Genomic DNA, 24,966 nt, shown 5'->3' on the forward strand with positions numbered 1-24,966 from the left:
CCCCCGGGGCCAGTGGGAGGTGCGCCCCGTCCCCGTGGGTGTTTGCGGTCGTTTCGGTGGCGGCGGCACTGCCGGTTGGTGATGCCGGTGCGGTGCTGGTGCGCTGGGAGCAGCCGCGCTTGGGCTCACGGCGGGGGTGGAGGGGTGTGTGTGGTGGTTAAGGGGTGTTTGGGTGTGAAGACAAGCCGTGTGCGGTACGCGGCGCAGCTGAAACCCGGGCGACCGATGCGCTAAGTCGAACCGAGCCGGGTACGGCAGAAACCCTCCGCTACCCTGGTGACAGCGACCGTCTTGCCGGTTTCAGGTCTGGAAAGCAAGGTCCGAGGATGGTGAAGCTGGGGAGTAATTTGAACGACAAGAACAGCAAACAACCATCCAACGAAGATGGTTTTCAGACAGTTCCTTTGATCACACCTTTGGAAGTAAATCACCTGCAGTTCCCGGCTCCGGAAAAGGTAAAACACAATCGAGTGGGGCTCCTGCATGACTGCGCACACAGACGTGCCCCTTGGTTCTCAGTGCCTTGGTGACTTGCTGGTCTCTGATGGTATGAACTGTGGCATAGTGTTCATTCAATAAATAAAAAGGGGTTATCTTTCATAGTGCGTTTACCTGTTTTAATGTGGCAAATAAGCATGTAGGTGTCCCCCAACTCCTTCCCTCCTCAGAAAAACCCCAAATATTCCTTCATAAATACAACTGGAAAAAGCTTAATGTGTTTGCCTTGCAAGCGCTGGAGAAACTGAAGAGTGGTTTTCAATGCGTTATTATCAGTAAGATTAATTGCCTGCTTTGGGAGTAATGTGGTAACTCTTCCAAAATAAGCAGCTATTTTAATTATCTCAGCTAAGGTTTGTTTTCTTCTCCGTGGCTTTGCAAAGCTTATTTGGGGATGCTGATTTCTGTGAAGAGAGCCGCTGAGTTCCCCCGTGCACGGGGTGGTGATGGAGCAATCCAGGGATTCGTCCCCCCGATTGGCTCCGGCCAGGGGACAGCTTTCTCCTGCCCACTCAGTGCTCTCAGAGCCGAATGCAGCACTAAAATGTCCAGAAATGTGCATCGGCAATTGGCTGCGGTTTGGTGGTTTGGGTTTTTTAGATGCAGTATGTACTAGTACGTCTGTATCGATGGCAGTGATGATGTGTATCAACATAACCTGATGAGGACATGATGAGACCGTAAAAATCTGTGTGCCCCAACACTCGTTACAAAAACAAAGCCCGTCTGCAATGTAGTTCCCAGATACCACAGAGATGGAGCCAACTCACCCGCAAGTACAGGCAGAATGATTAGATCTCACAGGATAATGGAATAACTGTAAAATTAACACTGATGATTATTGAACATATATCCCGTTTTTACTGTAGTACAAAATGAATTTTCTCCAAATACGTTAGAAGAACATGATGATGGATGTGATAAAACTGTCTAGATAGACAAACTGTTTATTTTATGGTAGAGCTGAGTCAACTGCCCTGACATCCTGGGAACCAGAGCCGTGCCAGACAAAGGAGCTAGTTTCATCTCCATGTGCCTCATGGCAATCAGGATCAACTTTGCTGCATTCAGGAGAGTTACACTTCCAGGAATTGTTGTGAATGAAAGGGTAAACCAGCCTTTATCTATGACTCTGATAAGTAAGGTTGAGCAAAATAATTCGGACAAAGCAGTATGAATGCCTGAATAGCTCAGAGGAAAGCTCAGATGTGTAAAAGTATCTCATTTGATGCTAGTACCAATGGCTTGTTGAGATCACACAGCGTCCCGCGACATGAAATTGAAGTATCAGGTGAGACATGGGTAACCTAACAAAAATCCTTTCAAGCTAATAAAGTGGTAATGAGTGTTCCCAACGACCACCGCGATCCAATTGTCTGTTGGTGAACAAACACTGGAGTGTATTGGGCTGGTGTGATCTCTTGCTGATTTTTCTGTTTAAACATGCCTACATCAATAATTCACATGTTGTTAGGTTACATTACCTTCATTAGCATACATTACTGTCAATGCATCTACTGACATCCATATTTTTCTTTGCTGGAAGAGCGGGAGGTATCTTCAGGAGTGCTAAGCGTGATTCAGAACTCATTAGAGTCAATGGTATTGATTTCTGCAGGCCGTGGTTCAGCTTCTATGTGCAGTAGGCCTGGAGTTCCGTTCGCAAGGAGAGGTTATTTATGATAAAAGCAAAATAATTCACGATCCGTTTCCTTTGCTCTTTGTGGAACAGATTCTGTTGGGGTGAGTTCACCCTAGGGCAAAGGGTCTGCTTAAAGACCTGCTAATAAGGAGCTGAGCCTCAGGTGAAAAGCTTGGGCAAAGGTTAAGCGATAGGGGGAAATTTCAGCTTTGTACTTAGGAAAGCAAAGCTGCTACTGAATTCAGTCAGACTGTGAGCCTGAGGAAGAGTTGACATGGATTTCAAGTCTTTCAGAGTGTATTCTTGTTTGGACTTGCCTTGCAGTCAGGAGGCAGGGTTAAAATACCACCCTAAAATCGATTTGACTTTTTTCTGTCTATTTCTAAAACCTGCCAGCAGTTGATTTTTAGCTTGGGAGATGAGAGCGTAAGCCAAGGTGCTTTCTGTGCCTCTTGTATGGGCTGCTGCATAAATGACCAGAGCCAAACCAGCTTTGGTGTTGGGGTCTGGCTGCAACAACTCAGAAGGGCTTTGCTTGCTCGTTTTCTTAAATGCAAACCTGCATTTGTCTTAAATCTGAAATGCAAACCCATTGCTGCTCACAGTTAACCACAGGGAGGCAATGCTCCCGGCCCGGCTCCCTGCCTGCCCCGCAGCAGCTGCCAGTCACATCGCCTTGGCTGCTGCAACAAAGAGCTGGTGTGCCCTGGCATTTTCCTGTCAGTGAAATCTAGAAAACAAACAAATAAACAAGCAAACAACCCCCTCCTTGCTAAATACTCCCTCTCTGGGCTTCTCTTCACCATTAGAGGGTACTTCATGTAAGAAACTGTGAGCTCTCAACCTGGATCTAACCTTGGGTCCAGGGCAATCCAGGGTGCATCAAAACCAGAGCAAGGAGGTTTGACTGCAGCGTGGGCTGCGTACTTGCTCCAGCTTCAGTCTGTCTGGTAAAGGAGGCGTAGTATCAGCTTTGGCTGGTGATCCAAGCGTATACTAGGTCTGTGCTGGGCAACGCAGCTGCTGTTACATGTGTATTGCATGGCAAAGGTTTGCAAGCTCTGTTAATTTATAGGCTTTTTTCTAGTTGAGTCTTAGTCACCTACATGCATGTTGAAGAAAACCAAACCTGTTGTTTGTCAGTATACATAGCTTTGCAGATCCTTAAAAGCACCCCATGGAATCTGCAGACTGAAAATTGTGGCTGATTATAAGAAATCATGTGAGGGGTGAGAGGGGGAAACACTTTCTTGAAGGTATGCTTGAACTTATTGTCTGTCCTTTTGGGGATGCTTGCCTAACAGGCTTGTTTTTCAAAGTGCTGTGAGCTTAGCAGCTCCCTCAGACTTCCACCTTGATGCTGTTGGAAAAATCCAGGCAGGAATTCAGGAGGCTTGAATTTGTCAACTTTTTTTTAAAAATTATTTGCCATTGTACTATTTCTTTTTCACAAAACGAGGATGTCTCCTCCCAAATCTTGTACTATTCCTCCTGCAGCATCAGCATTCTCGTTGTTCTGTCAGCAGTTGTATGGCTGCAAGGGGAGAAATGTACCCGGGACAGTAATTTCTCCCCTAGGGTGCTAAGCCTGCTGTGTATTTGTATTTATTGACTATCTTCAAGCACTTCCCTTGCTCCCTGTTCTCTTGCTGGGGCGGCATTTACAGAAGGCAGAGACAAATGCTCTTAAATCGTTTGTGCGTGGCCTTTTTGCTGAAATCCATCCCTGTAACAGGAATAATAGCCATCACCAGTGACAAGCCTTTGACCTGACTTTTTATGTCTCTGAATTTCATTTCTTCTTATTCAAAAAGCAAAAAAAAAAAAAAAAAAAAGTCTCTTTTCTTTTAGGACCAAAGGGGAAAAGGCTTGCTGTTCACTTGTTTTCCTAGGCATAGACAAAGTGCTTCGGCTGTAATTGTTACGTGTCTCTGCAATGATAATGCTAAAAGATATGCAGTTTTTCAGGGACCATACTGTTTCACTGAAATTTTAAATGAGACCAACAACTGGGGACCATTTGGTCTCATAGGCTTGCTTCAGTATAATCCAGCAGGAAATGCCTCTGTTCTGGCAGTAAAAATCCTAATTTTACATAACACAAAAGTGCATGAAATCTATTGTCAGGGCTGAAAAAAATATCCGGCATCTCTTTTGTGGCGAAGGCTGCAGAAGGCTTATCATGCGGTCCATTGTTCTTTATTTTGAATGCATCTGGAGGCTTGAGAAAGAATTTCTCTGGTGACAAATTCCTGCCATTCCAATCCAAGAAAGAAAAAAATAGATGTAACTGCTCTTTTCCTATCTCGTGCTCCTGCCTCTTGCCCTCCCTGGCCGCACCCCTCTCTGAGTGGCCGAGGCCGTGCATTTATACAGAGTAATCAAGGGTTCCTGAAAATCAGGAGGGTCCCTGGTGTTCACAGCCTGTCCCTGTTGGTTTAACAGAAAATAATGTTTTGTCCTGGCCAGCTGAGCAGGCTTAATTGCTGGTACGCCGGGTGAGTGCTTTTGTACCTCGGGGACTACTTGCAGCTCTGTCCTGAAATACTGATGTCAGTCTGCCCTCTGCGAAGCCCAGCAGCCCACGGAGGCCCTAGCCAGCCCGAAGGCACGTGCCGTCAGGGCAGCGTGGAGCTGGTTTCGGGGTGCTGCTACCCGTGGTGGGGCAGAGGCAGCTCAGCCTTCCCTGCCGCTGTCTGGGGGGCTCCTGACGCAGCTGGGGGTGGGCGTCCATGCTCCTGCTCACGCTGCTGGTGAGCTTGGTGGGATGGAGCAAATGGCAAAAGGAGAGACAGGGCAGGGCTAGTAATTGTGGCAGTTGAAGGACAGAAAAGTAAAAGGGAGGAGGGGGATACAAAGGGAAAGAAAGCGTGAATAAAAGAAAGGAAGGGAATAAAGAGAGAGCATTGCAAATATGAAGGACCGGGCAGGCTGTCTCGCCTTTCCCCATCCTTTCCTTTCTCCACTTAGGATACTCTGCCTCATCCCCACAAATATCAAAGTCTGAGCCTTCCTCTTCTGTGACATTTGTCCCCTTCCTGCACTGTGCAAATCTATTTGTCCTCTAAATGTTTATTTGAATGCAAACAGCGCCTCTGTTCATTAAGCTGTAATAAATATTTGCAGCAACGCGCACTCTGGCAGTGTAGGGTTTCTGGGGTAACCTTTTTGATGCAGTTTGCATGTTTTGGACGGCCCTACTTGAGGTTCTTGGCAGTTCATGCTTCTCTTCTTTGGACATAGCTGCTGTCGGGCTAGCCTTCCCCTAGCACACTGAACACCTCTGCTCGCCGGCGAACCACTCGCGGCAGGACTGCACTGCAATCCAAGCATGTGCTCGCAGCCTTGGCAGACACCTGGGCAGCATTCAGCTGCCTCACTTGCATACAGATAACGTGTTGCTACTGCAGATCTTCACTACAGAAAATCTCAGGATTTGTGTCGCCTGTGCAGAAATTTCTGTCCCTAACTGATAGCGCTGCTATCAGTGGCTGAATTCGGTGGCTTAAAGCTAGCTCGTGCCTGTTTTGGTGAGCTCCGTTGCCTCCCTTAAACCCAGTTACCTCTGCACTGCAATTCCTGGAGCTGCATTCTGCAGAAGCAGCAGACATGGACACGGGAAAAGTGTGTTAGGGTATGGATGTTTGGCTATTCTTTTTTGTAACATGAAAGCCCAGTGCTGCAGGTGGAAGTTATTTCAGCAAGACCGTGAAGTGAACCCCACATACCAGTTAGCTACTGGTCTGGAAAGCAGGACTGGGCAGGATTCTTGAATAGTCTAAATCAGTGTAGTTTAGATGAAATCAATGGAGCTCTGCTAATTTACCCTGGCCAATTTACCATCACTACAGCTGAGTGATTGATTCTTTTGTCTGCTTTGCTGTACCCTCTCCTGGCTGAACTTGCTGAAATCAATTTTTGTCACCCCTTCACAGCCTCCTGTGGGTTCCTGATGGTTATGGTCACCTAGGGATTTGTAGGGAGACTTTGCTGAATAATTTCCAAGCTCCCTTTGTGCTTGCGAGCTATGCCTTTCCCTTCTCAGCTCCTTTCAGCTCCCAATGCAGCCTTTGCATTCTGTGCTGCCTTTCATCGGTGATGCCAGGGCTGATTACATTTGCTGTCTTTGTCCTATTGTGATGTTCCTTATGCCTGGAATACCCTCCTGGCACTGATTCAGGACACCACTTTTTTTCTACCACCCTCTGTGAAACTCATTTCCAGCACAACACCCATTAGATGAGCTGATACAGAGAAAAAAAAGCAAGAGTGTTTCTACTGACTGTGGCTTTCTTCATTGACTATGGATTTGATCCTTGGGCATCTTTTTCTTACATGTTACTTTTTTTTTTTTTTTTTTCTTTTTGCTGCTTGATATTGCAGGCATTTTGGGTATTCAAATAGTGACTAGGATGCCGTGGGGACTACCATTACATACAGCCCAAATGCCAATTTTAATACTAATCTCTGGGAAGTCTGCCTGCTGAGCTGTGTTCGTCCTGTAGATTTGGAAGCATAGCTGCCTCTCCCATGGGATGGGACAGAGCACCTAGTTGTCTAAAAATCTGGGAATTTGTAGCATGGTGATTGCCAGGCAGTCTGAGATTACTGGTCCATCCAGTCCAATGTGTTCTGTTTCTAGCAGTAGCCAGTGCAAGAGGCCGAAGGAGAAACAGAGGATGCCGCGGTAGGTGTGGATCTGCTCGTATCTATCAATGTTTCATCCTAAGCCTGTAAAAAAAGAGATTGTTTTAAGGCCTGAAACATGATTTTTCCATCTCTTTTCCTATACTCTTTTACTGCTAAGTATTTTACCTTCAGCTGCTATTCAGTTGGCAATGTGCACATCTCATTTGCTCTTTGAAGCTGGCTGTGCGTGAGGATCAGAGCTTGTAGGTCACTGGAGAATTTTGTGTGTGAGAAGGTGGTGAATTTTAGCCATCCCTTGGCTTGCTTGTAGCACATAAGCATAGAAACTGACTGTCACAGCAGATTTAGTGCCAAGACTGGGCATCACCATTTTGCTATCATCAGTAACCTGGAGAGCATGCTACAACTGGGACTTGGTCTCAGGTGTTTCTCAGCTATTGATGCTCAGTTGGGTAACAAAAGCAAAGGAAGCCACGATGTCAATGCCAGTGGTAAGTTTATATTTTCTGTTCTCTCTCTGCAAGGAATGAAGAAAGGCATGGAAAGGAATGAAGCCGAGAGTCTCGTTTTCATTTAGAAATGAGCATATGGAAACACACATGGAAACTTGATGGGGGTGTTACAACCATTTTGTGGGACTACAAAGTCCAGCTTTGAACTTGGAAGAAACCTTTCTCTTTGGTAGGAGAAATACATTTTGTTTGTCTCTTCTGTCAATCTGACAGCCACTCTGAGTGAGAGACTCTTCATTATTAATAATCCCGGGAAGTAGTATTTTAAATTTTTATGGTTTGCACTTTGCAGCACCTGAACCACAATATATTACATGCACTGTGGCAGTGAAGTGGGAATTACAGCAGGGCTGCATGTCCTTTTCCAAATGAATAATTTAAAGTTTTCACAATGCCAATTATGTTAAATATTATTACTCATTTCTTCAGGGAAAACCATACAGCTGAAACACAAATATAAAGTGGCAATAAATGATGTTACATTTAGCCAGTCTGAGACAAGACTCAGAATTCGTATCAATTCATTTTCTGAAACACTTACTTCATCTCATTGCAGGAAAATCCTTTTTAAGGTTCCATGCTTAATGTGGTATTTTTCCATTTGTCACATTTCACATCTACCCTGCTCCTTCTTCCTCAAAGCAAATGCTTTTAATATCGTGCACTTGGTTAGAAGCTTGCCTTCTTTTGTCTTTCAGCATCCAAAATCTCTAGATTTCCCAGCACTCTCCTATTGTTTACTTTCTCAAGGTTGTCGATGATGGATTTCCTGCTGGTGTACGCAGACTCTCATCTGTTGTTTCTCACCTCAGCACACCTATAATTTTCCAAAGCGTCACTACAGAGAAGGTGCCTGGTCCTGCATTCATTAAAGCTGAGGAAAGGTTTCCTATTGATTCCAGTGGTGTCACTAGCATTAAGCCTAGAATATTAAGTGCATTTAGGTTTAGGACTCGATAAATGTCTTAGCAAACAGCATCATTAGCAAAATCTTGCTTGTGTGGAGCAGCATGATAGATATGGCTTGTTGTCCTGTCATGTTTGGGTTTTTATAACTTTTACAGGCCTTTCTCTATATAGTCTGCTACTGAGCTCTTGCAGAAGTGTTTGAGGGATTGGAATGAGGTACCAGAAGATGCAAGAAAGAGAACAGAAAGTAAAAACCTTTCAAGACATGGAGAGTGTTAGTACATCTGCTAGCCTAGGATGGCTGAGGACAACAATTCTGCAGAGAGCTGCCATTTTCCATAGGGTGTCTGACTTCCTACCCACCCCAGCCATATCTTGTTAGCCCCTAATCCCAAGAATGTTATATTTATATGGAGAATGTGCTGGAGCTACTGTTATCACTCAGTTAACAAAAACCTAAGGTGCACTGTAAGTAGCAGTGAGCTGTGGTCTGTCTTTCTAACTCAACCACCAATTGCTGGTGTGACTCAGCACATTACTAAGCTTCTTTTTTTCCTCCTTTTTTTCCTACTCCTCCATCAGTAATAATGGGGATATGGGGTCCTGTTGGTACGTAGAGCACTTTGAGTGGTCTTGCCAAGGAATGCCACAGGAGCCCTAAGCATCAGTTTTATAACTGGCTGTGGGAAGGTGACTGAAGCCAGCTTAAGCTCTGATCTGGCCAAAGCGCTTAAATGCACATTTAACTTTAAATACCTGACTAATCCTGCTGATGTTAATAGGACTACTTGCATGCTTAAGTGCTTTGCTGAATTGGAAGTTAATGAGTTCAAATGCTAGATAAACTTGGTTATGGAGGAAGCTGCAAGGACTGCAGTGTGGATTCCTGTAATTAGATGTGTCTTTTTGCTGGTCTGTGGAAGCCTTTTTAGCTCTTCCTGTATTCTTACAATCAGTCTGCAAACTTCATCTAGGAAACAACTTTCCATTTTATTTCGGATGTAAAACGAAGAAGGTCTCATGTAATTTATTTGTGTCCCCTTTATTGCTTCTGCCATAAACAGCACAGTCTGTGCAACTTAAATGTGGAGGGTCTCTGGGAAATAGTGTGAAAACTTTTAAGAACAGGTCACGGCAGCAACACAATTTGCAGGGAGATCCCCCGAGCTAGTACTCAGCTAGGCTCCATCCACAGTACAGACTTTAAAGGACTACAGATGGGCTGGGCTAAGCTGGCAGGGAGGCTGCTCTCTTTGGTGGTCAATCACAGCACACAAATTGGGGCACAGGCACAAGCTGGTGCTGGATCAGGGCCTAGATAACAAAAGACTGACAAGTGTCTGAACAAGAGTTCAAAAGGTATTTTTCCAGAAATCGTGAAGGCTCGGACAATCTGAAAAGCTGATGGGACTGTTCTTACTTTTTAGTATTCATTTCCAGGTGTGCAGGTTGCTTCATGAGATGACTAAAGATAATAATTCTCTGCCCCAGTAAGCTCACGGTTAGGGATGCCAACCTAAACCAGTCAGACTCTTCTTGCTGTGAGGAGTATGAGTTAAGACAAGCCTTAGGGAGCATGCGGGAGGAGGCGAGAGCTAAGGAGCCAAGTGCAGAGAATAGGCAGAATGGTGTTTCTGAAGTGGGGGTGGAGAGGGGACTAGTTGCCTTTTTTGGGACTATTCAAGAGCCTACTTGTCCATTTAAGCACTGGTTCGATTGCATTTATTGTCTGTACTCAGGAGGCCAGAGCACAGCCAAGCATTGCTGCCAGCTCTGGAAGTTGCCCCCTTACAGCAATTGGTTTCCACTGTAACAGCATTGCAGAGAAGGGATCAGTTTGCTTTGAATTGCAACCGACACAGGACCCCAATTTTATACTCCCTTTTGCCGGTTTCAATCAAGAATAACTACTGAAGTTAGCAGAGCTACAAAAGGGACAAGAAGAGGGAATGAGGATCGTTCTGTTTGCTGTGGTTTGTAATAAACGCCAGTAGCTGTCCCAGGAAACCTGTCGTGGTGTGAGATGAATGTACCTTGTTTGCATTGAAACAGTGGGATCCTGGGCTCTGATGGAACTGCTCTGGGGCAGCCGGTGATAAATGAACGCTGATCATTGCACTGACTGTGGAGTCAGTGGGGTTTTTATTACTGTACCTCCAACAGCAATTTGGTTAGAATTTCTAGAAGACTTTACTGCCAGGAATTTTTTCTCAGTGACAAAATGGAAAGAAAAGGTGAAAAAGAAGTGATGGCAGGGAATGGGGAATGGGGGGAAGGCAAATCTTTCCCTCCCAACCAAAATCCGAAAACTGGAAAATGAAAACAGACCGACCAACCAAAATAGGAAAACCCCAATAATGCTAAAAATATAGAAAAAAAATCTTTATAAGATTAATTAATTAATTTTCTAAATTTGCACTTAAATTAACACTTTGTGCTTTAGGAAAGTTCTTTTAGGTTTCAACCAGCTCTCATTTAAACTTCTTTCAGAGACACTCACAACTGACATGTGCATGGGAGGCTGTCAGTGTAGCAAATGCTCTGCTGAAAACTGTGTGTGTGTGTGGTGTGGTGTGGTGTGTGACTGTGTACTACCATCGGAGAGTTCACTCCTGTGCCTGGGTACTGCTAAGGCAGCCCTGACTGGGGTGGTCTCGCTGGTGCAGGAGGCTCAGGGAGTGTGCTGAACACAATTCAATTTCCAGAAGCCTTTGCGTGGGCGTCCTGATGGCAGCTTGTTGGCTGGAGAGGGGGTGAACATTGCTACAGAAGTGGGATTCATGCTCAGGCTTATTTATTTAGACTGTAGGGGACTGAATAAGAGGTAGCTCTTTTCTTGTAAACGTGCACCCCGTGCCCTCAGCAAAATTGCGTTTTTATCGTTACTGCAACAATATTGATGCTACCCCCACACTACAGGTTTTCTGTTTGTCCTTTGTCATTTTATTTCTCTGCTCTCCTTTAAAGAGGAGACCTTACTGACTGCCCGGTCTTTCTTCTGCTGAGTAATTCCACCAGGTGTCTGATAAAGATACTTCTGGAGAGCAGATATTTAGCTTTTGCAACGCCAAAATGTGTTTGGCAAAGGTGCTTCTTACCTCCGCCACTAAAGCCTTTTGATACCACTGCAAAACCCTGACTAGCAGGATGACTGTGGCTCTGCGCACACAAACATTTCACTGCTGGCACAGTCAGCAAATTGTGTTTCAAGTAGCTTCTGATCTGGCTGGGGACTGAGCTTACTTATTTATTCACAGACATGATAGACGTTGCTGCTGGACTTGATTCTGATCCCTTGTGAAGGGCTGTGTGGGTTTATTTTCAGTATCATGCTGTATCCCTGTAGGCAGCATAATTCAAACTTTCCTGCTTGCAGGGTATTGGTTGAATGTAACAACAGTTTAAAAATGCCCATAAGAAAACTGGTGTTAATGACAAAGAATGGAAGAAAATTAAATTATGTCTAGAAACAAGTAAGGCTTTTATTTATTTTTTTTTCACATATTCTGACTTCATGGTCCTTCATTAAGACCTAACGTTAGAGTTTGTGGAAAAGCTCTCACGTATATTTAAAAATTTTGTCTGCAACTAAGATCGAGCAGGAAGCATGAATTTGGGAGAACTGGATATTGTGACTGGTAGGTTTGAAGACAGAATGAGTGCAGTTTCTGAACACTGGTGGGTAGGTGCTGATGGCTGACACTCTGTAATTGACTGTCCTGGGTTTACAAAAGGCCAGCCAGAAGACTGGGGAGCTAGGGGCCAGCTGCATGGAGTCCTGAGTGCACTTGTCTCCTTTTGAGTGAGAGTATGAGGTCATTGCTTGTTTATAACTCAGCTAACCTGGGCCGGTTTGCCTTGGCTGGAGAGGGAGCTTTGCTTTATTTGGTCCACAGTGTGCTGGACTGCATTTCAGAGCATAGTGGGGTTTGATTCAATAGTAGGTGCAGAGTAGGGTTAGGGTTCATCCCAAACCTGCTGAATCAAGCTTGTCCCCCTGTGTCACTTCCCATCATCTGTGAGGTGTCATCAGAAATCCTGCGTTCCAAAATGCTAATATAAATATATTTGGGTGGTTTTTTGTCCCCTCTTCTTCCCTAGTCTTAATGTTGCAAATGCTACTGTAATAAATATTATTGAGAGGGATTCACTGAAGGATGTAAATATTCATCAGTCTTTAATGATTTGCATTTGAATCCAGAAAATTGGCTTATGACTCCTCACTGATTTTCTCTCACTCTGATTTTCATATGGCATTAAGTGCCGGAGGATTAAATACCTGGGATTTTCTCTGATCGAAACCAGACTTTGCTGTCTTCATTTGGAAGTAAGTTCTTCATTAGCTGGTAACTCAACCTTGTGCATCACTTAATCTTTTTCAATCCTTCAAGACTTTTTGTTTCTAACAAAGAGCTTTAGGATCACTCTTGTCACTCTCATACGAACCAGTCACCGCTGCTGGAGTGTTTAATTTTCACCTTGACAAGGCTGATGGCTGCGTAGTCCTGCAATTCAGAGTGGGAAGCCAAAAAGTGGAAGTGTTGGCCCTGGAATCGAGAGCTTTAATGTTCTTTCTATCCTTTTGCGTTTAGCCTTGCAAATGACACCAAACCCTTGTATGCTTTGTGGACCTTGTCTCTGGGTTGGAAATCCTGTGCAGAAGCGCAGTGATAGTGTGTGCTGACAACCACAGCTCCCTCGCTAGGGATGAGCTCCAGCTCTTGGCCAGTGCTGAAGACAGGGCCATTTTGTCTTCTCTTGCATTTTCCAGCTAGAGTAAGATACTGGTGGCTGTGCGGGCATGCTCTCACGACGCTATTTAGCTGCATAGGCTCGTGGATGCGTAGTCTGCTAAGATTCTTGTGTATAATGTGATGGATGTGCTCACTCCTCTGAAGGGCTGTTAGTTTCAGAGTACAGTCCCGATGCTCGTCCCCTCTGGGAACAGTTGGCATTAGATGTTACCTTTTCTGTGTTTGCAGTGGGTGCATTTTGCCCAAAATATTTAGGGTCATTTTAGATTACAAATAAATTCAATGTAGACTGACAATGCAATTTTGGTAATTTGACTGTACCCTTTTAAAAGCCACTTATGGCTTCTCCGTTGGCGTAAGACGCCTCATTTTTGTAAGATTAGTAGGACCTGGATTAGTCAGCAAATGACACTGAGATCTTCTGGGGAAAACCCAAGGTGGTAGTATGAGATTAATATTGATAATCTGGAGCCTGAATAAATGAGACACCAAATGGACTAAATTTAAATTGGCTTCAGTGGAACTTGTTAGGACGGGGCTTTTAATAAATGAGGCTCTGCTTTAGGACGGGCTGTTAGTCTACGTGTTCTGCCTGTTGAATACGATATAAAAATTATATGCCTAGTCCTAAACAAAAGTGGGTGTCAAACATTTTGCTGTCTGCTGTTTTAAGACTCGTGATAAGCTCACTGTCCTAGGTCTGTGTATCTGCCTGACTATTTACCTGTTTCTCTTAGTTCCTGGGGTATGATGAATCTGTTAATTTATGGTTCTAAGATACTTGTGTAGGTCCAGGGGATGGTTTATATAGAAAAGCTTAGATAACAAAACAAAAAGTATGCTGTGTGCAGAAACCTTAAAAGTGTTGATATTTTTCAGGTAATTGTGAAAACAAGAACAGAATATCAGCCTGACCAGAAGAACAAAGGAAAACTCAGAGTGCCCAAAATTGCTGAATTCACAGTCAGTTTCACTGATGGTGTAACAGAAAGACTAAAGGTAAGAAATGGTTGTTCTGCAGCCTTTTGATGCAACTGCCATTCGTTTTAAAATAACTGAATCAAAGTGACAGTAAAGACATAACAGATTTAGCACTCCACTCATCACTAGGGTCAAAGAGAGGTTTACCTGCATGGGTGTAAACCTTTTTTTTTTTTTTTTTAGGACAGGCATGAAAATATCTTCATAACTAGATCTAAAGTAGGAAAAGTTTTCCTTCTCCCAGGAAAAGTTATGGAAATATTTTCCGACCCAAACTGAAAGTAAACCAAGTTTGAATCTTTTTTCTTCTCAAACATTTGTTTTTAAAAATAATTTAAAAAATCACAGTGAATATTGATTGAAACACTTTGCTTTGCCTTTTAAAATTCTTTTGTCTTGTAGTCAAACAACTCTTTTCATATTTGAAATATTTTATTATTATAGATTAAAAACCATTTCAAACTGAATTTAAAAAAAGATATATTAGACAAGGATCCAAGCATATCCTGTCCTATAAGCAGTTTTGGTTCACAGGAATTGGAATTTTCTGATGAAAAATGTTTCCTTGAGAAATTTTCAACAGGCTCTACTGAAACATGGAAAGAAACTCATGAATTATTGAGTGCCCTCGGTTCCTGTTGACTGCAGCATATTAGAATGGTTCAGTTCCTCCTAAAATTAAATTCCAAGCATGTAGCTGCTAGTATTTTCTCCTTTTTCATTGAGAAGATACAGCACTTTTCCTAAACCGTGGAGCATGGGAGTGATAAAATTTGAGTTCTGATTTCACATTTCCAAAGTCAGAGGAAGTATCAGTCATTTGAGTAGAAAACATAGGGAGTAGGCGGTGCCTAGCTATAGTCCTGCTCCTTGAAAAGCTAGAACTGGGCTTTTAAATTTTTGTGAAAGGGTACTATCCTCAATAATTAACAGGAATCAAGTCAAGGAACTGAGTAGTCTTTCATTTGGCCCAGTTGTTCTTAGTTTTGTAAGAAATAAAGAAGTTTATTATAATTATTTTCTAGTCATTTAGAAGAAAACTATCACTTTTAAAATTGGGGTGTGATCCAGGAAAAATGGTTACCATTCATCCTAGGTAGACTTCAAGATACGGCATGTTCAACTCATTGAAAGGAGAAATGATTAGCTCCTCTCTTCTGCAGCACTACAGAATGGCACTGTTTCTTTTTTTTCCAGAAAGTCACTAACATATATTTCATGGACAGGACAATTCTGTTGCTTTCATCCAGGATATTTAAAGCTATAATTTATTCTTAAGAGGTCTGTTAATAAATGTTTATAGCTTCTTGGAGGGTTTTTTTGGTGGACATCACATGTTTTGATCTAAATTACTTAGGTAATTTACGTAAGTAAAAGGGCTTACATGCTGTTGATTTTGACTGAATTCTCCACTGATCTTATTGCGTGCGTAGTACCTATTTACCACCAATAGTGACTCTCCATTGATACCACTAGTAAACTAAACAGAGAATTAGCCACAGTTAAATCCCCAGTCTTGGAAGCCACAGCAGATATTTTCCAGTGTGAACAATGTGCAATTCAGAACCAGATGCAATGTGCCTGAGAAACAACAGTAAATGTAGAGTCTCCTGGAATGATGTCTTGGGCCTGTTATCTGCAATAAATGGCATTGTTGATGTTGTAATGCTGCTTCACTGGGTGTTTAAAACTTAATCCTGCAGCCCTGAACAGTGTTCAGGTCAGTGTAAAACCAAATTTTAATCCCATCAAAAGATCTGGCCTTGTTATTTAAAAAACAATCAAGAACATCTCATCCTTACACGCTGTGTATGCTGGAGGCCCCCAAATTAGATGTATAGCTCATCCACTGCTATGGATAAATCTCATGTCATCTACTCCTTCTATAGATTACCTTATTTTTCCCATTCTTCACACACCCAACTTGCTGCTGCATTCAAACCCCTCCTTTCAATGTATTTTTTCCTCTCCCCTTCCTATTTTCACCGTGGTTCTCCCATTGCTCTCACCCGTGTGTGCACGAGGGCTGCACGGCAGCAGGCGTGGGGGAGCCGAAGGCTCCAGCTGTGTGCCCAGCGCTGGCAAAGGTTTGAGCTGCCCTCCCGCTTGCTGCACGGTGCGGGTGGCTGTGGGAGCTGTGCCTCTCTGTGCAGCCTGGCAGCATGACAGTTTCATTTTTAAGCTGTTTCCTTTCCCTAAAGTCCATATGATTTCCATTCTCTGCTCTTCAATGTCAACTTATTAATCACTTCAGCCTCTCGTCTAATACTGGATAAGACTATAAGCCTCTCCCTGCCTGCTTTTCGTAAGGCTTCCATGTAACGTATTAGGTTTGTAGTATTATTTCCTGACAAAAATGAGCTGAGATAATAGGTAATATTTCATTACCTTTTGTACTTCTTTTTTATTGCACCACATTTTTATACCAGTGCATATTTTTAGCAAAGTTATTAAAATTATTGCCCTCTGGTTATAAGCAGGCCTATTATCTGGTACTGATGAAATCACTTTACATTTGTATTTTGTAAGAGGAAATCGTAGTAAATACTTAACTTTTATTATCTCAGTTTGGCTACACTTTTAAAAGCTTAAAAAAAGAGAATATAAATGAGATCATCATATTTTCTTTTGCTGGCTGGCTGCTTTGTATAGCCTTCCAGTTGTGGTGAGTTGGAAATATCATTCACAACTTCTTGCTAACATGCTGATTAAAATGAAAGTATTCATCTGTACTTGAGCCAGGCTGTTGGTAGCTACACACTGGCAGAAGCAAGTAAATCATCCCATTGATTTCTGCAGGAGAAATGATGGAAGGAAAGGCCAATAGTCCATCCAAGTGTATATGGTTCATTGGTTTAGTTCACTCCAAATATGTGAGAGCCATATGGGTAATGCATGTACAAGTAGTGTGAGTCCACAGTGATGCTTGAATACAAGGGTTTTCTTAGGGAGCCATTTTGCTGCTACAGCTCTACAAATCGATGTGTCAGGAGCAGTACATCTCAGAACGTGGTAACTGTATGTTGGGGAAAGAGACAGGACAGTAAGAGGATGTGAGGAAACAGCAAAAGGTCCTTTCCTATCCGCTACTGGAGAATACAAAGTGAGATGTCTCGTATTTAATTTTTCACCCAAATGGTAGAATTATCATCAATTCAAACAGAAATATGGCGAAGTGAGTGTCATTAATGAGTGTGTGTGGAAAAATACTGCTGGAGTCTATGTTTATGACTGTGCTCCCCACCCACTAATAACCTCTCTGGAGGGTTTTTTTAACATTTCTGTTTCAGCCTGTGAAGTGCTTTTCTTTCCTCTCTACTTCTGGTCATTTGCTATGGGAATGTTCTCAGGGAAGAAGGAACTCTTCCTAAGTTCTTGGGGTTTTTTTGTGAGTCATGTAGCTGCATTATACAGAAGAACAGGATCTCTGGGGGAAATTTTGGGACCGTATGAACATGGCAGTCAAATCCACAGATGCCCTTTATTCTGCCTTTTGGGTATCTTTTATTGAAGAGGCTAATGAATTATTAGACAACTTTCTCGGATGAGCAAGCCAAAGCCAGAATTTAAGCTTATGCATGCATATTTTTCATCCATCCAGAATAGCACAGATCTGAGCTCTTTAATTATCGTAAAGAAGAGACTGTCCCTAGGCAACGGTTCTTATTTCACACTACCTCTTCCAGGAATTTTAGATAGCTTCTGCAACTTGTCACATCTCCTAATAGATGAGATTATGATTCCCTATAGCTCAGCACACAGTGTCCTGGAAGTTTGACCAATTAGGCTTACTCTTCAGCTGGGTGAGTCACCCCAGACATACTTTATAACAAATGTTTAAATAGTTGTGTGTGGATGGGTTACAAGAAAATGATGTTAAAATAACATAATGGTTGAGCCATCCATACATAAAAGAAATGTCTTTTATTGTTTTACTCCTCCACAGAGAAGCAATGACAACATTTTTTCTAAGCTGACTGGCAGTGATTTATAGACCTTGCCTCCTCCAGACTGTTTATGCCTTTGGAGTGTGTCCCTCTAGGAAGTGTTTGAACTGCAATGATCTTACTTTGCAGTAATGATGTATACCAAGGTTTCTCAGTCTGGTGGGGAATGGTGTCTGGTGTTTGCCTTCCATTTTGCATGCTTTGAAGGTAGCTCATGCTTTGCCATCCAGTGATGACATCAAGGTGCATTAGAAAAGGTCTGCAAATACGATGACTCTGTCATGTTCCTTTGTGGGACAACAGATCTAATCCTTTGCATTTGAGGTAGGTCTTACTATTTCTTTTTGCCAGGTTACAGCTTTTAAGAGCAAGCTCTTATATGTGAATATCATCATTCTCGTGAGTTTCTGTCCTTATTTCTCTCTGTCAGTACTGAAATGAGATGAAATGCTCTTTTGCTTTTCAAGCAGATTATCCATTGAATGAAGTCTTTTTACTTCTGGAGGACAGGATTTCTAGTGCCTCCTTCTGTCTTCCAGCCAGTCCAGATAACACAGAAATCAACCAGAAGCATTTATAAGGTGAAGAGTGGGTTTCTACCCGCTTTCTTGACTGTCCCTTAGCTGACGCTTGTGTTCAAGGCATCAGCACCCTGCTTAGATGAAACAAGCTGGAGAATAGTTGCTGATGGATTTTTTTTGCTTGATCGAGTCAAACCCAGTGAGTGTAGGTAGACCTGTGCTAGCTCTGAGTTTGCCCAGATTTTTCTAGCTCCAAATAGCACCCGAAAAGTACTGGAATGGTGTTTCAGTGAAGGCTTACAACACGGAGCGTCAGGTTGTCACACGTAACTGCTTGTCAGTTACTGGTTTTGCACAAATTGCTCGCTCTATTACACAAGTAAATTCATGTGCAACCGGTTTGACCTCTGTTATCACTAAAGGCTGTAGAGCTATTCATTACTGCTTTTTCAGGCAGACAATGATTTAATGACTGTTAGCTGGGTAATAGTTACCTACCATAGTTATCTGTCTTCACAGGTCTTTCACAGTTCTTTCCTTTTCATGGATCATTTTCTTAAGAAAGTTGAAGTTACCAGTCTTTCAGAGTTGGAACAATTAATCTATGTACTTGTCTTTAACAGAGCAAGTTGGGAGTGGGTGTACGGGGGAGAAATTGAGATATTTAAGATGTTTTCTTATGAGCAATTTATCTACCTGAAAAAATCATCTGCAAGTATTGATCATTACTTCACTGAAGAAGACTGGGAACTTCACTCTTTTTACTACAAGTTGGCAAGCTCCATTTTCAGACTCACTGGCTGTGTAATCCATTCCTGTTGAGTATGCAATGACAATGTATTTCTTATTATTAGATCAATCCTCTCCTCCCTCCACCCTGAAACTGCTCTGATACATGCAGATCCAGTAACCAGTGGATGCAATTATTCACCACACTTTTCATCAGGTTCTTAAAATATAGTGGAACCCATTCAAATATTTCTGTTATTGAAATGCTCATACTGAAACAATTATTTTCCTCTGACCTAATGTGAAAGACTTAGAAGAAATTCCGTTTGTCTCCAGCCACACCCTCCAAAACAGACATTGATGCAATAATTGCTCCTTATCAAAACCAAGCCAGTATCGGAAACACTTGGCTCCTAATGAAGAAAGATTTTTCTGGGCCAGGGCCAGGACTTGATTTCCTGTTGGTAACAGCTTTGCTGAAATAGAAGGTGCTTCCTCTGCTTGCACCACTAGAATCTGACCCATCGAATCCCCAGGGTATTCAGCTAGATCTTGTAGTGGAAGGATCCTCATGTGACAGGCATTTTAATTCAGAAGAAACGGAAATTCCCGGGCTTGTATGCTTGTGGACGAAGGTGGGGAGCAGGTCTTGATCACTTTCTTTCTGTAGGCAAGATCCACTGAGATGTGAGCACAAGGTGTCTTGTACAGTGAGGTGCAGAGAATGTGGCATCTGGATGGCCAAATGACTGCACCATGAGCATAGCTTTGAGAAACACCTCATTTCCCTGAATGCATACATTTATCTACCTATCCATCCTGCCCTTGTTTTAAAGGGCACATCACCATTGCGGCTGTGTAGGTGGCAACTCTCCCTTGCTCCACTGCACACACATCCAGCCCCAAATGTAGCATTCCTCTCTTTCTGCTCCCTCTGCTCCCCCTTCCCAAACTCCCCTTCCATGCCATGGTTCCTGCGAACTTCTCTGTAGGATGTTCTGCTTTCACCTGTAGGCTGTTGCTTTATGCTGATAGTTCTTCCTCTAACCTGCAAAGGAATGAATCCCAGAAAAATGGCATGGGGCTTTTCATTGTGCCCATTCAATAGCTAAACAAATGTAAAGATTCCTTTAATTGTTAATTTACCACAGGGCAGAAGTAACTCAGAGAGAAAGGACTCCTCTGAATGTGAGCACGAGAATTTTCCTTACTGCTTTTTAATACTAACAATAACAACGTTACCATGGTGACTGCCACATCACATTGGTTATCTGGAAGATGCAGAGTGGCTGCTGAAAGATCCCATTACACTGACTAATGTGAGTGGTGCTCGAGGGAGGGAGCATGCTGTAATACACAGAGATTTTTCTCACTTTGGCGATAATTGCTAGTGTGGCTGAGATGTTGTTTCCAGGCTGCACAGCATTTGGATGATCTGTGTGATCCAGGAGAATAAGGGACAAAGCAGAGGAAAATCAGGAAGGTGGCAGGCACAGGGGAGCAGTGGCAATAGCATTCAGGCATCTGGTTGCACTGGCACCAGCATTGGGGATGGTGTAATGGTCTCCTCTTGAGCCTTGCATTCAGAGAGGGGCTTGAAGAGGTGTCAGTGTGAAGGGTTTTTTTTCAGTCTCCAGGGACTGATTTGGAGGCTTATTCACTCCCTTTGGGAGTTCTCAACTATCATCAGGCAATCTCCTTTCCTAGTGGGCTCAGATGCAGTGAGCATGTTCTTTTTTTTCAGGAGTGTCAGGTAGCCCTCACTTCACCCAAGTCTTCTCCAGACAGTGATGGGGTGTCTTGTCTCTGGATTTACACTTTGCCTTGTCTTTGGAGGCTGAATACTCTCCAGTGCAATGCAGAGCATCGCAGTTTCTCCTTTCTCGCAAATCCACTGCCCAGCCCTGCCTGGCCTTGTGTCTACTTACATCTGATGCAAACTAGCACCTGCATGGATTCAGGCTGTCACTTGTGTGTATGAAAGAAAGTGAGAAGCGTTGCTTATCATCTTTCTGCCTGAGCTCAGAAATCGTTCTTCTTTTCCTCTGGCTGTAATGGGAAGAGAAGAGGCTAGGTCATATCTGTCCTAGTTGGTCTCACAGCTTGCATGGAGGTGGATTGATGGAGCCATTTGTGATCATCAGTGACAATTCAGATCTGTGAGGGTGAACCGAATGTAGATTTGTGGCTCAGCTGCCAGAAAACAGATATTTCTGATCACATCCCCAGGTATGGTACTATAAAACCTGCAAGCTTTTCCCTGCCTGAGTAAATGTCTGGGGTTTTTGTAAGAGTTCCCAGCTAATACCTGGTTTTCTGGTACAAGCTAGGTCCCAAGAAGGTAAAGCCAGGAAGAGTTTCCATGTTGAAAACACACACGAGAGAAGTGTACTTTGATTTAACTGGAGAGCTCTATATGACTGGGTTAGGGACCACCTAGCAAAGCAAAGGAAAAAAAAAAAGGCATGGCTTTTATAGAAAATGGATCATTCTTTAAAGTGTATTCTTGGTTTATATTCTTTTTTACAGAAACACATACGCATACTCTTTTGCAAAGTCATAAAATACACCTCAAATACATTTTGGTTTTACCATCCGCGAGCACTGACAGAGTAATCAGCTGAAGAGATTTGTTCAGGGTTATTTTTTTCCTTTAACTGATTTTTGGAGAGAAGAAGAAAGCTAATTTCGATGCAGAAAATGACTAAAAATGGAAATCATAGAGAATATTCACATGACTAAGGATTTGTGGGGTTGACCTGCTGAGTCTAAGTTCTCCAGACCATGATAAGTTGGAGGAAGAAGGGAGTTACAGAGCAGAATGCTCAGCTGACCCTTTGCTTTGGAACAAAATGCTTGAAAAAGGTTTTCATAAGTGACTGCATGGAGGGAGATACCCATTCCACCAATTATGAAATGTAATTGCAGTTTGCATTTAGTCTGAATGATTTCTTACACTGCATCTTTGTCTTCAACAATACAATACCATGTTTCATTCTGATACCTCTGCCACCCCCACAGTAAACCCTATTTGTTGGGTAATTTTCTTGTCAGCAGTTGAGGTGGAATGAAATATTATTAATGCTAGTTTGGCTGATGTAGCAAAAGGGAACGAATGGGATGGAGAAGGAAAGAGTTTTCAGCTGACTGAAGCCAAGGCAAAGTTTATTGACAGTCCTGAAGTGCCTTTTGAGTCTTGTAGCCAAACCACAGAATGCTAAAAAAAAAAAAATAATCGGGGAAGTGAAATGCTTCACTCACTTTTTTTTTTTCCATGTCATGTTTCATTCTCCCTATTTATAATGCAGCACAAGCTGCTGATTGAATGTTAAACAGACCTGAGCTCCCTCTTGTTAGTACTTGCAGATGTATTAAGCCTGTTGGGTCAGATCCATAGCTAATGGAACTGGCCTTATGCCTTTGAAGGCATGATAATCACCTAGATTATTCATTTTTGTTGTTTGTTTTTGAAAGAGTAGCTTTTGTAAGTAATTTGCAGCAATAAAGCTTTACATTTCTAATTTAAAAAGGAAAGGCTTTTAATTCTTAAGTTACCCAGGGGACCCTTTGCTTACCAAGTCCTCACTTTGTCCTTGTATGAAGCACCCACATAATCAGAATAAGTTTTTTAAGAGAAATGGGTGTACTGGACCATGAATGCTGCCATGTTATTAGCTTTATTTCCTGACCCGTGATGGTAGATGTAGATGCTGAAATACATGTGAATGTGTTGACCTTCTTGAAGGAACGAACTTCTGATTGATTTTTTTTTTTTAACCACAAGAGTGCACTGAACAAAGGTGTTTTAATTTGTGCAAGCTTGACCTTCGATTTCGTTTTTGTCTAAGAAGTCCATGGGACTGGGGAGTGGAAAGGGAATGTTATCTTGTGCCCTGGCATATAAAGAACTTAAATTTTTAAATCCAGTCTCCTGTTGTTGATGGCTAATGAGGAAAATGGTAGTGTCACATGTAAAATCAAAACATAAGAAAGTGGTGGGAGAGGCAAATACACAAGAAGACGTGCCAGGAGGAATACTGTTTTGTGCCATAGCTCAGTACGTCGATACTCAAGCCTGAAAGGGTTGCTTTGAAAATTGTGCTGCTTGTGGAAGAACGTAATTCCATAAAGCAAACATATCTCAGCTTTTCACTAGAACCAGCCTAGTCCTTGGCTGTGGGATGGTATTGGTGCTTGGGTTGTTTTGTACACATGGGCCCAGGAAAAGCCACGCTTTTGGGGACTTAGCTGCTTGCAGCTTTCGGTGGATCTTGCTGGAGTGTCTGTGAGTACCAGTGGAGAGCAAGTTGTGCAGCTGGACCTGGGTGTGTGTCAGGTGTTGAATAAAGCCAGCAGCAGAGCAAAAAGCTCAACCTCCATTTCCCGTCTGTTGCTGTGTGCTGGTCCCTGGACCCATTCTTACTTAGGGCTCCTAATGCTTTCCCTGCACCGAATCCAATGGGAGGGAAGTGGGGAGAGGGGCTGATTTTGCATGTATGAGGCTCTTCAGATGTTCAGTCTTGGCAGGCAAAGGGTAAGCAAGGAGACATTTTATTGATGACTTGATTTATCTTGTGCTCCTGTTAATGCATTTAAAAAGGGCCCTTGATGAGCTGGGGCATCCATTGTCATGTCCCACGTGAAGTGACTGGAGGAATTGTCACAGCCAAGACTTTGCACAATGCAATGGGAAGTTGCAGCACGTCACTGATGAAGGGTTAGCTGTACAGATGAGGTATCTGTCTGCTGCAATCCCGCTAATTGAAAATAACATCTCAGATTAGTGATCTGGAAGGAAGCCTCTCCTAGCATTGCTCAGCTGATGAAATGGTATGTCAGGTGTTATTAGGACCATGGGTTTGGGAAGAAAAGCACCTTTATAAGAAGTGTTCCTGGCTCACCCACTTGTTTAATTTTAGGGTTTTGCTTCTTTTCTTTTGAAGTTAGCAGAGTCACAGAAATAAGGAGGGAAGGTTTATGATAGTTGAAAAAGGAAGAAAATCTTCTTGTAGGAGGTGAAAAAGACCTGTAAACGCCTGTATGGTCTGCCAAAAAAGGCCGTGTGTTTATTTAATGTTCCTAGAAACAATATCCTTGGTCCTGTGCTGTCCTGGCTGTTCCTGTCCAAGTCACTTTCCAACTCCATCAACACCAAGAAAACTTGTAACTTATGACTGTCCTTGCTCACTGCAGGGGAGTTGGACTAGATGACCTTTAGGGGTCCCTTCCAAACCCAACTATTCTATGATTCTAGCATCTCAATATACCAGCCTGTTCTGATGAAAGATTTTTTTTTTTTTATGGCATTAAAAGGCAGAAATGAAAAAGCAAACCAAACAGACCTTTTTAATTACCTAAGTGGAAATTCACTAATATTCAGTGGTGGAAGCATCCTTATTGAAAATTGCATTTTAGAACTTCCATAAGGAATGGGGGCTTGGAAACCAAGCCATGAATTTTCCATTCAAGGGGTTTGACTTGGCACAGAAAGACGTCATGCAGACCGCAGCTGGCACCAGACACAGTTAAAAAGATCTGAGGCTATTAGTGCCTAAACAGCCGCTAGAAATTATATTACATGATGGAGACTGGCTAATATAATTGAGCCAGCTAGTTATTGTGTGCATAATTTAATTATTTGACAAATTGCTTAGAAACATGGTGTTCTTGTTCCACACTCGTGCTGTACTCACAGTATTACAAGGCACAGAGCACAGGAATTGCTGGTGGGTATGTAGTCATCTCAGAAGACAGACATTTCTTTTTAAGATTTGCGAACTTGGAGAGGTTCACCTGTGTAGTCATGGTAAGGTGGTGTATGCA

At 42.8% G+C, this 24,966-nt stretch overlaps 1 protein-coding gene across 2 annotated transcripts in view; it reads left to right on the forward strand.

Moving 5' to 3' along the window:
* Positions 1–326: 326 nt before the first annotated feature.
* Positions 327–24,966, forward strand: part of NSG2 (neuronal vesicle trafficking associated 2) — a 35,393-nt gene continuing 10,753 nt past the window's right edge. Inside the window, exons 1-2 of one of the 2 annotated variants that reach the window (XM_086471021.1) lie at positions 327–455; positions 13,845–13,964. In XM_086471021.1, coding sequence (XP_086327147.1) covers positions 327–455; positions 13,845–13,964 — 249 coding nt within the window. The remainder of the gene's footprint in view (positions 456–13,844; positions 13,965–24,966) is intronic. The other variant, XM_086471023.1, reaches the window with a different exon arrangement.

The sequence above is a fragment of the Leptosomus discolor genome, chromosome 10 (genome assembly GCF_034619465.1).
Source record: "Leptosomus discolor isolate bLepDis1 chromosome 10, bLepDis1.hap2, whole genome shotgun sequence".
Classification (NCBI taxonomy): domain Eukaryota; kingdom Metazoa; phylum Chordata; class Aves; order Leptosomiformes; family Leptosomidae; genus Leptosomus; species Leptosomus discolor.